At 39.3% G+C, this 15814-nt stretch overlaps 1 protein-coding gene across 9 annotated transcripts in view; it reads left to right on the top strand.

Annotated features, from left to right (window-relative positions):
* Positions 1 to 15814, top strand: part of AGTPBP1 (ATP/GTP binding carboxypeptidase 1) — a 75242-nt gene that overhangs the window by 9513 nt on the left and 49915 nt on the right. For 7 of the 9 annotated variants that reach the window (XR_010886879.1, XM_067315683.1, XM_067315686.1 and 4 more), the window contains exons 2-3: positions 9877 to 9999; positions 10993 to 11064. Coding sequence is in view for 7 of the 9 variants with exons in the window: in XM_067315683.1 (XP_067171784.1) it covers positions 11033 to 11064 (32 nt within the window). In the remaining 2 variants the exon portion in view is untranslated. Of the gene's footprint in view, positions 1 to 7109; positions 7128 to 9876; positions 10000 to 10992; positions 11065 to 13025; positions 13207 to 15814 lie in introns of those variants that run through there. The other 2 variants (XM_067315684.1, XM_067315685.1) reach the window with 2 other exon arrangements.

Genomic DNA, 15814 nt, shown 5'->3' with positions numbered 1-15814 from the left:
ACCTTTATTGACTCTGCTTCATGAAAAGGCTTCCCTGTTTTTCAAGTAGCTTTTTGTTTATATTTTACTGTTGCATGTAATGGCAGGGTGATGATGATGGTAACAGGATGATGTTGATAGGATAGTCTCACTTTCTGGTTAATCCTTCAATGAAATCATGCTTGTGACCTGAGAGTTTTTCTGGAAATACTTCTAATACTTCCTATTTTGTGCTGTGAGGTCAGTGCAAGTGTGTGTTGGAATAACTTTGTTTTGGGACTAGGGAGTGGCAAGAAAAACTTGTTTGGGCATATTTAATTTCTTTTACGTAATAGCTTTCTCTCTTATCTTGAAGTTGTGGTCACATGCAGTAAGATCTCCTTTTTGACAGGGCTCTCTTTGGCCTTCAGTGACTCTCATAGCCTTTGTAAGAATTGCTAATATTATTATTTTCTGTCCCTTCTCACTTTGTTTTGAGATAATCCATTTCTTCAGTCAGAAACTTTCAAAGATAAGCACGTTTTTTTTATCAGATTTACCTCTTTATTTTTCTTTTAAAGGCTGTATTCTCTTTATGAATTCAGAAGGCAGTGTACTTTCCTCAACTCATTGTTATTTTGGTGTTCTCAAATTCACAAACTTATGCACTACACCTATGTTTTAACAGACAGATGGCTTATTAATAAGCATATTTGGAAAAAAAAAGTCATGAGATTCAAAGTAGTCTGGAAAAAACTGCTGTTGCTCTAACTTATGTCAGAGCTGTAATCAGCCCCAGAATCAGAGAAATGTTGTTATCACCTGGGCATCTCTTTACCTACTCCCAGGTACTTGCACTGTGTTCCCGGAGAGTTTGTCCCGTTGTAGCTGGCACCAGAGGCAGACTACTAAAACTCCATGCAACACTGTGAAAAAAGTTATGACTTCTGTTGCTAAATGATTCTTAATTCCTTGTTGAATAGGTACTAAAACTGCAGTGAGTCTGTGTGTCTCCCTGCCAGCCCCCTTTCCCCCCAATTCTAGGGAAGGGAAAGTCTGAAAATGTGATTCTAAACTGTTCCAGCATTCACCATTTGAATTCATCACCAACATGCACAGAATCAGCTGTGATTAGAGAGAATGACTGGAATTAGTGCTGTTAATGTGATGCCGTGCTTCCACTGAAGCATCTTTCTAGCGTGCATGTTGGACTGGAGACGTGAGGCTGGAAGTCACTGTAATATTGTTATAACTCTCCTGAATACTGAAGGTAGTATTCTCACTAGAAAAACTGAAGCCTTCCTCTGATTTCTCTTGATAACAGCAAACATATAATTAGTGAATATGTGGATCTTCTTGAACTGGATTAACCAGAGTACCTATTCTTACTAGTTCAGAAAAAACAAATCTTTCTATAAAAGTATTGTGCTTCAACATTTTGGATATTGCTTACTCTTTCACAGGAAGGTCCTTTTATCCTATCCTTATTGAAACAAAAAATATTAACATTAGATTTTTATGCATGTAATGAGTTTTTCTCAGGTTCTGTCAGATAATTTCCTTTTCTGGATCCTCCTGTTTACATCCAGATAATTTTATCACATACCCCTATTTCAGCAGAACAAATTTTTACTGTTTGTTTCTGATGTCTTAATACACTACTCTGATTTTTTTTTTTTTAATGGTTGCCAGCATAAATTAAGACCTGTATTTTTTTTTTTTGAAAGTTTCGTAAAAATAAGTCTCTACTTTTATTCTGTTGAAGAAGGGGAGGATGACAAACCAAAGTACAGTCTTGATGTATGGATGTTTGTGTGAAATGGTACCTAATCACAGACCTAACTTTCAATACAGGCTTTGGGTTGACAGCAGCTTGTGTTAAAGTTTTTATATTCAAGAAATTTTCAAATTCTCTTCTAACTAAAAGCTTTTGAACTTGAAAAATACTCCATTATCTTGGTAGTAGATGGTTAGAAGCAATCAGCTGAGTTTTGCTACAATTAGTTTACCCTATTGGGAGCAAATCCCCCAAAATTATTCATGAGAAGCTACAGTTAGAGGGGGAAGGCTTCTGAGAAGACTCTTTGAAGTCCTCTTGGCTTGTAGAAGGAACTTGCAGTTTCACCTCATGATTAGGTTTTAGTCTGGAGAAGGCATTCAAGCCACACTCACTTCACAACTTTTCAGCAATGTATCTCATGATTAGAGCCTTTGCAGACTTTAAAAGTCATGGTGAGACTCCACTGAACACATATGGGAATCACCTGTTTGGGTTCTTGACAAATAGGTCAAAAGCTCTTGTGAGCTCTTGCTCTCAGGAGATCGTTGCCATGATATGAATTTCCAATGTCTGAAAGAACTGAATGACTCTGAAGTCACTTTGGCCATGGAGTATAACTGGAGTAATTTGAGTATTTAAACTCCATGAATGACACGTAGAGGAATTGGGTCTCTTGGGAAGAGTATGAGCATGCTGCACTGGGCAGCTCCTTGTATCAGAGTATTGGGGGGATCTGTGATGGGGGTATATCCATGGACAGGTCTTCACACCCTGCTGCTACCCCCAGCTTAACTCTCCAGTAATCGTCTGCATCAAGAAGATTATGAGCTGTGTTCAGTGTGTGTCCTCAATACATAGACAAGTCAGCATGGTTGCTTGGAAATAAGGTTTTGCAACAGTTAAACACAGAGGAGGGAAACACAAACATCCTTCTTTTTTTCTGCAACAGCTGCACAGATGAAAATTCTGAAGCTGTCATCCTAAAAGCTCAATACATTAAAAGGTGCATATAAAAGTTTTACTTTGCATTTAAATGCCTTGTGATTTTTGAGAAGCAGGATGTCCAAGGTTTTGTATAGTGGAGAGAGGTAATACTGTTTTAGTTGCTTCATGTATCATTCATAAGCTAAGTAGTACAAATTGGTGTTTTGGAAATCGGAATTGTTGCAAAAAGATTTCATGGGCTGCAAGATGACTGTGTTTCTGCATACTGATGAGCAGAATCATTATAAAAGTTGAAGAGCTGGAGATACATTTGAGTAGATAATTGTGCAATGTGGAGCCATAGATTTTTTTTTTCTTCTTCTTCTTCTTCTTCTGGGTCAAAACCAGGCTTGACAGTTTGCTTTCACTCAGCTGGTGAACTAACCAGGGCAGGCGTTTGGGCCGATGTCTCTGCAGACCAACCTTAGCCATCCCGATGGCATCGGCCACAGGAGCAGTCCCTGGGCTGGGCGCTGACTATCATTTTCAAGGTTTAGCACCATACCAATGCGATGTTGCCAGGCTGAGGAGCTGGGGAAAGTAGACTGGAGCATTACTACACTCACCATGTGTGCAGTTCTTGGTCAGTATTTGGTGTAGGGAAGTGCCTTGTTTCTGCTGTGATTGCCTCTTCCCTCCTGACTCTTTCTTTTTTGTTTCCTTTTTTCCCCCCTGCACCATTCCCCTTCTGCCTGACAAAAGGGTTATGTTATCTGGGCAAGAAGCAGCTGACTTTTGCAGTAGTTCTGTCAACTTTAATCATGCGAGCTCTGGAAACCCTACCCCATGAGCCTGATGATAGCAAGTTTGTCATGTCTTGAAGGGTAGGACTACGGAGTGCCTGTAACTTTCTAGGAGCTTCTTTCCAGGCAAGAAATGAAGTGTAATTTTCTTGGGTTTTGCCTTTTTTTTCCTTGCTGTCAGACTTTGTTTTTTAAAGGGAATAACAATTAGGTATTTACAGCTCTTATTCGCTACATGTATCAGACTCTGATTTTACAGTTAAGTGGACTGCTGGTAAACAGTTGTGTGACATAATTGGCAGGCTGCTCGACAGGACTTGGGTGCCTCAGCTTCTGTGAAGCTTTAAGTATGTCCTTTTAAATGTCCGAGTATATACTGCACTTTATCTAGTCATGTGAGAAAGCCAGCACTTTGCTATAATGCAGCAGCATGCAAACTAATCAGCTCACGCTTTTTGTTTCCCACTATAAATATTTATAGGAAAGGGTACAAGGAAGAGGTAATAGCTGATTTAAAAGTAATTTTTCTTCCAAGAGTGAAAGTTTTTAGCCTTTTTATTTTGAATTTGAAAATTAGACTCTTTTCCATACCAATAACTGAATTTTTCACTGCTGTGAGGAGGCTCATCCTAAATTTTGGGCATAGGACCTATTCCTAGAAATGTAAATTTACTGAAGTAAAAAGTCTGTTCCTGCAAACAACTTAGTTTTATGTTTAAAAAAAAGTAAAACTCAAATACTGTTATGGAATTAAGGTTGCCTAGAGGAATACAAAGAATGCAGTAGTCTTTTTATACTCTTGTATTTAAACAAGCCCTTTTCAGTGTCTTGGAAAAAAAATATTTCAGACTATAAACAGTTTCTGAGACTTTGACAGTTTCTGAGACTTTTGACAGTTTCTAGACTCTGGCTAGAGATGTCAAGGACAGCAAGAAGGGCTTCTTCAAATACATCAGCAGCAAGAGGAAGACTAGGGAAAATGTGGGCCCTTTGCTGAATGGGGGTGGGTGCCCTGGTGACGAAGGATGCAGAGAAGGCAGAGTTACTGAATGCCTTCTTTGCTTCAGTCTTTACTGCTCAGGCCAGCCCTCAGGAACCCCAGATCCTGGAGGCAAGAGAGAAAGTCTGGAGAGAGGAAGACTTTCCCTTGGTGGAGGAGGATTGGGTTAGAGATCATTTAAGCAAACTTGACACCCACAAATCCATGGGCCCTGATGGGATGCACCCACGAGTGCTGAGGGAGCTGGCGGATGTCATTGCTAAGCCACTCTCCATCATCTTGGAAAGGTCATGGAGGACAGGAGAGGTGCCTGAGGACTGGAAGAAAGCCAGTGTCACCCCAGTCTTCAGAAAGGGCGAGAAGGAGGACCCGGGGAACTACAGGCCAGTCAGCCTCACCTCCATCCCTGGAAAGGTGATGGAGCAGCTCATCCTGGAAGCCATCTCCAAGCATGTGGAGGAAAAGAAGGTGATCAGGAGTAGTCAGCATGGCTTCACCAAGGGGAAATCATGCCTAACCAATCTGATAGCCTTCTCTGATGGAATGACTGGCTGGGTAGATGAGGGGAGAGCAGTGGATGTTGTCTGCCTTGACTTCAGCAAGGCTTTTGACACTGTCTCCCATAGCATCCTAAAAGACACGCTCAGGAAGTGTGGGTTAGATGAGTGGACAGTGAGGTGGATTGAGAACTGGCTGAATGGCAGAGCTCAGAGGGTTGTGATCAGTGGCACAGAGTCTAGTTGGAGGCCTGTAGCTAGTGGTGTCCCCCGGGGTCAGTACTGGGTCCAGTCTTGTTCAACTTCTTCATGAATGACCTGGATGAAGGGATAGAGTGCACCCTCAGCAAGTTTGCTGATGATACAAAACTGGGAGGAGTGGCTGATACGCCAGAGGGCTGTGCTGCCATTCAAAGAGACTTGGACAGGCTGGAGAGGTGGGCGAAGAGGAACCTCATGAAGTTCAGCAAAGGCAAGTGCAGGGTCCTGCACCTAGGGAGGAATAACCCCATGCACCAGGACAGGTTGGGGGTTGACCTGCTGGAAAGCAGCTCTGCGGAGAAGGACCTGGGAGAGCTGGTGGACACCAAGTTAAGCATGAGGCAGCAATGTGCCCTTGTGGCCAAGAAGGCCAATGGTATCCTGGGGTGCATCAGGAAGAGTGTTGCCAGCAGGTCGAGGGAGGTGATCCTGCCCCTCTACTCAGCCCTGGTGAGGCCCCATCTGGAGTACTGCGTCCAGTTCTGGGCTCCCCAGTACAAGAGGGATGTGGCACTACTGGAGCAAGTCCAGCGAAGGGCCACAAAGATGATTAGGGGCCTGGAGCATCTCTCTTATGAGGAAAGGCTGAGAGAGCTGGGCCTGTTTAGCCTGGAGAAGAGAAGACTGAGAGGACATCTTATCAACGTGTACAAGTATCTGAAGGGGGGTGTAGAGAGGATGGGACCAGACTCTTTTCAGTGGTGCCCAGTGACAGGACACGAGGCAACAGGCACAAACTGAAACACAGACACTTCCATCTGAACATGAGGAAAGACTTCTTCACTGTGAGGGTGACAGAGCACTGGCACAGGTTGCCCAGAGAGGTTGTGGAGTCTCCTTCTCTGGAGATATTCAAAACTCTCCTGGACGCGATCCTGTGCAATGTGCTCTAGGTGACCCTGCTTGAGCAGGGGGGTTGGACTAGATGATCTCCAGAGGTCCCTTCCAACCTCAACCATTCTGTGAGTCTGTGATTCTGTGACTTTGTGGTATGCGAAGTGATGGCTTGTCAAAGGCCTGTCTGCTTCTGGTTCAATTCCTGTTGGGGTTGGAGGGACCAACATGTGCTCTGTGAGAGGCAGAACTGACTTTTGGAAGCATAACTAAGAAAGCTGTGATCTGATCTTGTGGAGAGTTTTAACTGAGTTGTAACTTCACTAGTCTTTTTTCCCTAGTATATATGAAGTTACATGGTTTCTTACTTCATAGTAATGTTTCTCTATTTAATTATGTCAAATAATAATGAACTATGAAATTGTCCTCTTAATTTTGTATTCCTTCCTCTTTTGAGTATTAGTGGGTTTTTTTATCTTGTAGTGTTTACAAAGCTTTTGCTCAGTTACCTTGCGTCCATTATCTGATAAAGTACACAATAAAAATAAACTTGTTTGCTCTGCACTTGTTTACAGTTCCTTTTCTTTTTTAATCTTTTCAAATCAATAATTCCATGATGAGCATAAATGAAGACTGAACACTGGTTTTGAAAATACTATGGGATGCTCATAACTTTATTATGGTTCTGCGTTTTGCTTAGTATTCATAGATGAGCAATCTTACAGGTTTTGCAGACTTAATATGCTAGACATGTTCAATAAAAGCGAAGCTTTGTTTTGTCTCCTCATGAATATGATTTGATGTGCTGTTGTTACTAAACTGATTTATTTGTTTACAATAATAAAATGGATTTTTGAGTTGCTGGACAGGTTCAGTGAACAATTAGCCTTTTTTTAAATATAAGTTAAACCAGTTAAGAAAAGGAGTTTCTGGAAAACAATGCAGAGAATAAAATATATTGCAAGTAGAGCTGTTTTAAGAGGATTTATCAATAAACTTTGCTTATCTATTCTTATTTTTGATTTTTCCAGTCCTTTTGATGAGAAGATCTGGTGAACTGTCTTCATAGTGTAGGTACAAAGTACTCTGCAGTAAAGCCTTCTAATATTAACTGTATATCAAGTTTCAGGGGTCTTCGGCTTTTTTAAGGAGTCTTATTTTCTGATTAAAAAAGAAAGAAAATACAAAGATATTTTTAATCTTTGAATTACATTTATGCTTCCAAGATAGAAACATTCCATGGTAAAGTATTTCGGTCCATTGCAGCATGTGAATTTAGCTTGTATAAACTCAGAATGTCTTCCAACTTCAGCAGCAAACAGATGATCCTCCTTTTCCCTATGGCAGACTTCTAACAGCATGAAAGCTTGAGGGGCTTTTCAGGCGCGGTAAGCTCCAGAGATGCACTTCATCTGGCATGTTCTGGCCATGGTGCTTCCCAGCACTTCTTTCTGTGACAGAGTCGCTTTGCCCTGCCTGACCAGCCCTGCTCCCTTTGCTTACCGGCAGCTTGCCAGGTACAAGTAGGCTTGTCTTCCATGGCTGAAGGCATTGTGGGAAAATGGGCTTGATGGCAAGACAGTCCAATATAATTTCCAAATATATTTTTAACAAAGCATACATCAAAAACTTTCAGAGGGGAAAAGATCCAGACCTGATGTTGTTTAAAACAAACATACCAAGCTTCTCATGTGATATTACTGTGTCCAATGTAGTAAGTGGAATTACTTTCAGATGTGATGTCATGCAATTGACAATAAAAGTGCTCAGCACTGATGTGATGTAATAGCCATACAGTTGTGACTGTGCAGTTTTTCTTAATATGACTTTAACTTAGAGTAAGGATTGGAGCTCAGTTCTGTGTTTTCCTTTTGTAAAATCAATTAGTGATTAATGGGAGATAAGAGGGAGAACAATATACAGTGAATGCACTTGCCATGAGAAGCAAGTTCTGGTGTAGTCAAGGCATGTATGTTACTGCACTGAGTTTAATATGGTTTCTTTGGTGTTATTTAAAGATGACTATTCAGACCATTTAGGAATTCCACCTGGATGATTTGCATTAAGTAAGGATTATAGTAATTTTCCTCTGAAATAAACACCTCAGCTTAAGTATCAGAATCTTATAGAATATGCAAGAAAAGCTATGTGATGTTACATATACAGTATCTGGTGAATAGTATTTAGTTTTGTTTTTTTTTTAATTCCCTCTTTCCATTGTTAAGTAGATGATGGAGAATGAAATTGATGATTGAGTGACTTTTAAGTATGGTATCAAGTTCCTGATACTAGTGTGAAAATGAAAAGGTATCTTGGTAAGAGAGAAGAGGTACAAGGGGAATGGGCTGGCAATGACTTGATTTCAGTGGGAGAATTTTTATTTATTTACTTATTTTTTGAAATATATGGCATTTTAGGTGCCTCTTCCCCCAAAGCAGTGAATTTAGGGTGAGAAAAGTAAATGGATATCTAAAATGGGAATGAGATGTGGTTTAACACTTCTTTGGGCTGAAACAGGAGTCAGCTTAGGCTGTGCATCAGTGCTACAGGTGCTGCAGGTGGCTTAGCTAAGGTAGCTGCAGTGGTATAGAGATGAGATAGGCAAAACTGAGGAAAAAGAGGGCTTTGTTTGGTGTCCCTAATGAAGAGTTTAGACAAGAAACGTCTGCAGTTCTTGATGCGTGATCTTTGGGGGTCACAGTAAGGCAGGAAACCTCAAACCTGGCAGGAGTAAGGAAACATGAAAGTTTCATGCAACGTTTTACAGTCCATTTCCATTATCTTAGTGGTGGTAGCATTACAATGAGTGCAGCTTGCTGATCTGGAACATTACCTGTCTGCAGAAATTTCCTGTGGGGAAGCTCCTGTTACCACTGTGCAGGTGGGAGATGGGAGGAAATAATGTTCCACAGATAACGTGAAATGACTGAGAGATTCCACAGAATCCAGCATATGTCAACTTGAGATTTCACTAGCGAACTGCCTTATCCCCCCAACTTGAGGCTTCTGTGTTAGACTTTTAAATGCTGAAGAACTGCTAGTAATTTATCCTTTGTTCTGCCACCACTGGCAGGCAAGCAGCATTAACTGTGTTTTAAAAATATATTTTCATGGAAGTGATTTTTTTTTTTTTAAGGTTGAACCTTACCAAAACAACCTCCCCCACTGAAAACTACAACCCCACACACCTTCTCTCTTTACCTTTCTAGCAATTCTTTATTCAAAATAAGTAAATATTTTAAAATATTTAAAAATACTGTGTAAACAACTTTTTTTTTGCACATCTCATGGATTGTTAAAGACAGATTTAGTACTTTACCGTGTGTAAGTGTTCCACCACAACTCTCTGGATTATGGATATATACATTTTTTTTTCTTTTCTTTTTCTCCCTGTTCCTTTTCATTGTTTTCTGGCTTTTGCTATGCTTTTTTTCTTCTTGTCTTTTCCCCTTGACCTGCAGCATTTGCATGTTAGTGCTTACTGAAATACTTCATGTTGCATTTAGAGCAAAATAAATTAAGACCTTGCAATTCAAGATAGTTTAGCTCTGTAGCTGGCTGCACTTGTAAAGCAGTTCAGTACACTTTAATATGTAGATACTGTTGGCACTGGCAGACTGTTTATCATCTGTCTGACAGCTGGTCAATGCTGCAAGCAAAACAGCACTTGGCTTCTTGAATAACAATTCAAGAATCTAATATTTTCTCCCCAGTTAGACCCACAACCTGTTTGGAATAATATTGACTTTATAATTTAGCAAATCGTCTGCTTTGTGGTGGACACAGCCGTTCTCCTGTAACTATTCATTTCCTTTAAAGGAAGTCAAGACTTGAAGGGTGCTTGGACAAATCTAGGACGCTTGTTAACTTGGGTCAAGCTGGAACTCTTGTGAAAAGTCAAGCATTTGCTTCCTGGTTGTTGGGGAATGACTCTGCTTTCAGGTAAGTCTGGAAATAAGCTTGCTTCATACCTCTTCTGCTTTTGGGTTTTAACAGTTGCAGAATAGAATTAAGCAGTAATCAAAACTTTGATTATTGTATATGTTGAACAAAGCTTTTGAAGGGTCTTGCTAGTTTCCCTTTGGGAAGTGTATGTATTTGACAGAACTTCTCACCTGCAGTTCCCAAGAGAACAAGTGCCTTATGGATGGTGAGAATGAAGAGGATATTTTCAAACGTCTTTTTTCCCCCCCTTTACTTTATATTCTACCTTTAAACTAACCACTGTGCCCTTTGAGGACACTTTTTTTTTTTCAGTGGGAGTATGTCATTCGTATTTGATCTCATATGAAGTCACTAAGCTTCAGTTCATGGTCCTGTAGACTGCAACCTTAATTGCTTGGAGGCACCATTTGAGGAAGCAGTGTACCCTGAGGACACTATGTCCTTAAAAGGATAGGAAAATTGAGTCCTTAGCACAATATGGTTTCCGTCCAAGAAGTGTATTCAGGTTCTGCTTAAATAAGAACACCAAACACTCAATGTTTCTCGCTGTGCCTCTCTTCCTAGTTATCCTATACATACATGAAATGACAGTCAGAAATAAATATGTTTTGTCATCTCACAATATTGTAAAGTAAGTTTAAAAAAATGTGGTCTCCAGCAAAAGCTTTGCTTGATACAGTCTGTCCTGAACATAATACTAGCTGTTAAGTCACTGATACAATAAATTTGTGATTTATTATAATCAGACTCTTGGAGTTCAGTAGGACTGAATTATAATGCAGAACCGTACTCCATACTTATTTTGCAATACTTCATTGAAAAAGCTGGGTCAAATAAATTGAAGAGAGAAGAGCTTGTGACAGTGTGAAGAACAGTGATAAGTGTGGAGTAACTTATTTAACATTTCTAGTGCAGGAGTAACTAATATGGTGATAATATGAAGAATGAACAAATGTTGTTGATAATTTGTAATTGTTTAATATCTTCCAGGTTATCTGAGATGGTGATTTGAAAAATCAAGTTTTCCGATATGAGCAAAGTAAAAATATCATCTGAGAAAAGGTAAATTTAAAACCATAGTGACTTCTCAATGTCAAGCTATTTGAGATTTGTAAAGAAGCATTCTTCATCTTAACAAATAAATATTGCCTTATGGATCCACAGTGAGACAGTGGCAGTTGATGTCCTGAAACACTGAGAGAACTCAATATTGACTAAGTAACTTCACTTGTAATAAATAACTTGGCAAACTTAAATATTTGTCAGTTAGTGTTTATCCCATCAGAGATGTCTGTATTGCAATGTACTTTTGACTAGTGAATATCAAGTGAACATTAAATTTCACTGATTTTTCACTGATAATTTCACAATTATCAATTAATTTCATCCCAGATATTGGCAAAACATAAAACGATTGCTACTGAAGGAATTAAAGGGCAAGTTTATGCAACTTACAATGAAGTTACAACTTTGTCATGAATAGGATATATACTGTTCTCCAGCAATCTTTCAATCCAACATACAGCTAGGCAAAACAAGCATGAGATTGCATAAGATTTCAAGACTTTAAAATTTTTATGTGGTATTTTCATGAGGATTTAATTTAACATTATAAAATTTTTGGAAAAGCTATGAGATTATCTATGGAAGGTAACATGTCTTAAACTTCAGGAAATTACCAAAAGGCTTTCAGTCCTACTCTTTTCCTGTGGTAGGACAGGTTAAACCATCTTGTTTCATCCAACCATCTAGCTTGATGTTTTTAAAATTATCTTGAAGCAACAAAGTAGGTTATTTTGGCTGTAGTCTTAGGTATCTGAAGTATCAGTCCTTTTCTAAATGAGTGGATGGATTTGCATGCTGGACTTGCTCCACTGTGGATTTATTGTTCATTGGGGAGGGGTTTCAAATTTGTAAGAAGGATATATCATGTTGAATTTAAATGCTTGCATTTAGAGTGGTCTTTGCTTTTGCTGACTGTAACAATGGAATGGTTGGATATTAGAGACTGGTTGTGCTTGGTTGTGTGAAAGATGAATCAAAAGAAATAGTCAAGAAACTCCTGTATTTTCTATTTGGGGTACATTAGTTTCTTAAGCATTATTATAAGCAGAGCAAGTTCTTCATCAACAATGGATGATTGTAATACATGAAGTATACTAGCCCAAAGAGTATTAGCTTTCTGCAGAGTGTCTGCTTAAGTGTCATGTGTTCTTATTTAGTTATTGAGTTAAAATTAAAGTTCCCACCGCTGCAATGCAAAACAGTTTTTCCTTAAATCATGAATAAATTATGGAAAACTTACTGTGTATAGAGATAATTGATATTTCTAATTGGTTCACTGCTGTCTGAAGACTATTGATAACTCAGGAGATAACTGAAAGAAAAAAAAAAGTTTGGAAATGGCTAGACTAGACTTAAGAAAAAAAAACACAAACAAAAATCCTTAATGAAACTCCTCATGAGAAATCTGCCGAGTTAAAATAGATCTTTACAGGTTCCCTGGAGCTATTGCAAACAGTATGCTGGACTATATGAGAGACCTTTTTGCTGTGGGGGAAGAATTCAGTCCCTGATATGTAAATGTAAAGACCGACTGTAAACAATTAAGCAATTTCAGAGGAAATAAATACAGTTGGGAAACTGAAAGTTTCTGATGACTTCCTCCATTTGGCTCTACTCTGTTGGAAGACTTTTTTCAAGATGAACAGCCTAAAACTATTCTAAAGATAAGGGAATTTTGGTAAGCTGCCATGGCAACCATTAGATGTTACCTTTCTCATCAGACTCTAGAACTGGCTCCCTGAGCAGACACTTGAGAAAGGGGCAGGAGGCGTTTGAGCACGTAGTATAGTGAAAGTACTACATAGCGAGTAATGGGGAATGGTGAATCCAGCAGTTCTTCAGAATCAGAGTAAGAATGCTTAAACCTCCTGGGTGTTGGTGGGACTGGATAAATGTCCCAACCATGAGAAAATACTCTTTTAAAAGATGTTTTCTTGTTGAGGGAGTTCTCTTTTCAGATGTGAACTTCGAGAGTCCTCTGTTCCTCGCTGTGTGAGCACTGGCTTCCTGTGTGTCTACTCAGAGCTTTCCCAACCGATGATGGGAGGAAATCCACAGAGCCATCTGACTATTTAAAATCACAGTGTGCAAACTGGGCAACAGTTGAAGTGATGGCTAGTTTGTTTTTGCTTGCTTTCTGTAAGTTGGTGGTGTGAGAGGTGCTTTGAGCTGCAGCACAGTCAGACTTTGGAAAAGAGGAGGAATTCCTGCCTACCGAGATTTGTTGTGTATGGATGAAATAAGCCTGGTAAACCTCCCAGTCAGGATGCTTAAAGAAAAATTGTCTAAATGAACTTATGGGAGTTGGGTTAAGTACTGAAGGACTGAGAAATGGCAAAGCTAGTGCTTGTGTCTGTGGGAGTCGGGGAGAAGACACTGAGTAATTGTAGGTTGGTCAGCTTCGCTGCTTTGCCCACACAGGTTCTGGAAGAACACACCAAACAGGTGAGGCCACTAATGCCAATGGGAGGTTGAGTTACTCTTGAAAACATCTAATTCTTCCTGAGAGAGAGAGGGTAGCAGATCCTATGAGCAGGGAAGAGGCATTAAAACTCCATATATCTTATTTTAGTAAAGCTTAAGCACCATTGCATATGAAGTTGCCATCAGGTAGCTAAGGCTACTGCTCCATATAAAGTTACTACAGAATAGGTGCAAAACTGATTGGATACCAAAAGAACAGTTGTTAATTATTCACTGTCCGAAGGAAGGAATGCACAGTGTAATTTCTGTACAGGGATTTTTTTTTTCCTTTTTTCTGTTTTTCCTGTTTCTGGTTACAGTCACTGACTAAAAAGATTTTGAGGTTTAGTTAGTGATCTGAAAGATAGAAGAAAGAATACTTGTTAAAGTTGCGGGTAACTTGAAGTTGAGGTCGTCTACAAAGACCAAATAAGAATTCAAAATGCTCCTGTGAAATGCAGGAAATGGTCCTAAATAATTGACAGGAATATGTGTGAGGTGCCACGCTTGGGGAGGAATATCATTTTGAACAGATAAAGGATGACAGGTAGTCACGTTTGTTGTGGGGAGGACCAGAAATAGTAAGCTTAAACTGCAGTGACAAAAACTTTCCAATGGAGGTGTATAAAATGTTAAAATAAATGTCCCTTTGGTTATTGAATCACCATTTTTTGCAGGCCTTAAAGGACGAGTTGGGCATGTGCCCATCAGGAAGAGCAGATGTAGTGTTGATCCGACTTCAGGGAGGGTAATAGTTTAGATGACCTTGTGAAGTTCCTTCTGGTTCTCCTTCTCTGTGATTTTTATAACTAAAAACAGTAGAAACTCTTTGTAATACTCAGTAACTACAGACTACTCTTAGGAGGGCTTTGGAATGGGTGAGGTGAAAAATGTGTCTTTTCTCTTAGTAATAAGAAGGGTTCTTCACACTGGGGTAACACAAGCCATGTATATAAAAGGCTGGCCACGATGTTCAGAGTATTTATGTGAGGTTCAGGAATGTCAGTAGTTGAAGAGAAAATTTAGCACTGAGGGGACACAGTTTTTACTGTGCCATTCTGATTATTTCCTGGGCTTACCTAGCTGTTGGATTAAAAATACTGACTTCCATGGCTACCTGTCTTTTTCAAAGAGACATCTTCTAGATTTGAACCCTGGATGGTTTGTTTGAGAAAAAGTATGCATTTGTATTACAAATATCATAAGGATATTTGTAATATCAGAATTTCTGATTTGTAATACAAATATCAGAAATTGGGCTTGCATTTTGTTCTTAGGTCAAATGGGTTGTGGCAGCAGAATGATCTGCAAGAGCAGCATTGGTCAGACTGGCTGCTGTCATTCTTGTCCTTCAGCCTTTTTGATTTCCAGTGCAGACATTGAAAGCTGTTTTAGTTATTACATACTACTGTATGTATTAGTATAGAATATTGATCAATAAGGGTATAACTCCTGCTCTAAGAACAGAATTCAGTTCACTCTTAGCTAGGAAGAACAAATCAGGACTTTGATTTATATTTTCGTATAGATTCTGGACTGGTGTCATTTTCAAGAACCCTTTACCAAATGTTTTGAAGACGTTCGGTGATATTTGGCTATACTGTGTTGGAAGACTTCTTGCAAGATGACTAGCCTAAAACCATTCTAAAGCTAACTGAATCTGAATGCTGATATTTCTGTTTAACTGCTACAGTGAGCACTGGTTGCTCTTACTAGAAATTCTAGCTCTAAACTTAGGAATTAAATTGTTGACTTTCAGAAGATACTGCCCTACAGTGGAAATGACTTACCATTGCTAAAGCTTTTAAAGCTTTCAGTAAGTGTGGAGAGATTGTGTTAGTAGTGTTGCTTCTGTATGGCAGTGTTGTTTTCAGATTTTGCTGGCTGCATGAATCAAGAATCAGGTTTACTCTGAAATTTTAATACCTTAGCTGAGAGTTTTGTCTTTAACAGAAATTAAGTACCGTTTGTTTGTTCCAAAGAGTCATCTTTGTTTTTATGCTGGGTTGTTTCCAACTTTCAAGCTACATTTATTTTGCCGCGAGACCAATGATATACCAAAATGAAAATTACAACGTTATATATATAAATTGGAGCAGCAGTTCTCCTACACAGTGGTTTCTGTGTAGGTTTGTTGGACTCTGTTTTGATTTTAGAGCTGGAGAAGATAGCATCCTTTGGAAATTTGTCAGTTTGGCAAGTGTTTGTGGCTTTCATTAAAATCTTGGGTTTATTGTGGAGGATTCCAAGTCAGTGAATAAATGGAGGAGTAGAAATAAACAAA

The sequence above is a fragment of the Apteryx mantelli genome, chromosome Z (genome assembly GCF_036417845.1).
Source record: "Apteryx mantelli isolate bAptMan1 chromosome Z, bAptMan1.hap1, whole genome shotgun sequence".
In the NCBI taxonomy this organism is placed as follows: domain Eukaryota; kingdom Metazoa; phylum Chordata; class Aves; order Apterygiformes; family Apterygidae; genus Apteryx; species Apteryx mantelli.
This window is presented reverse-complemented; position numbering and strand designations above follow the sequence as displayed.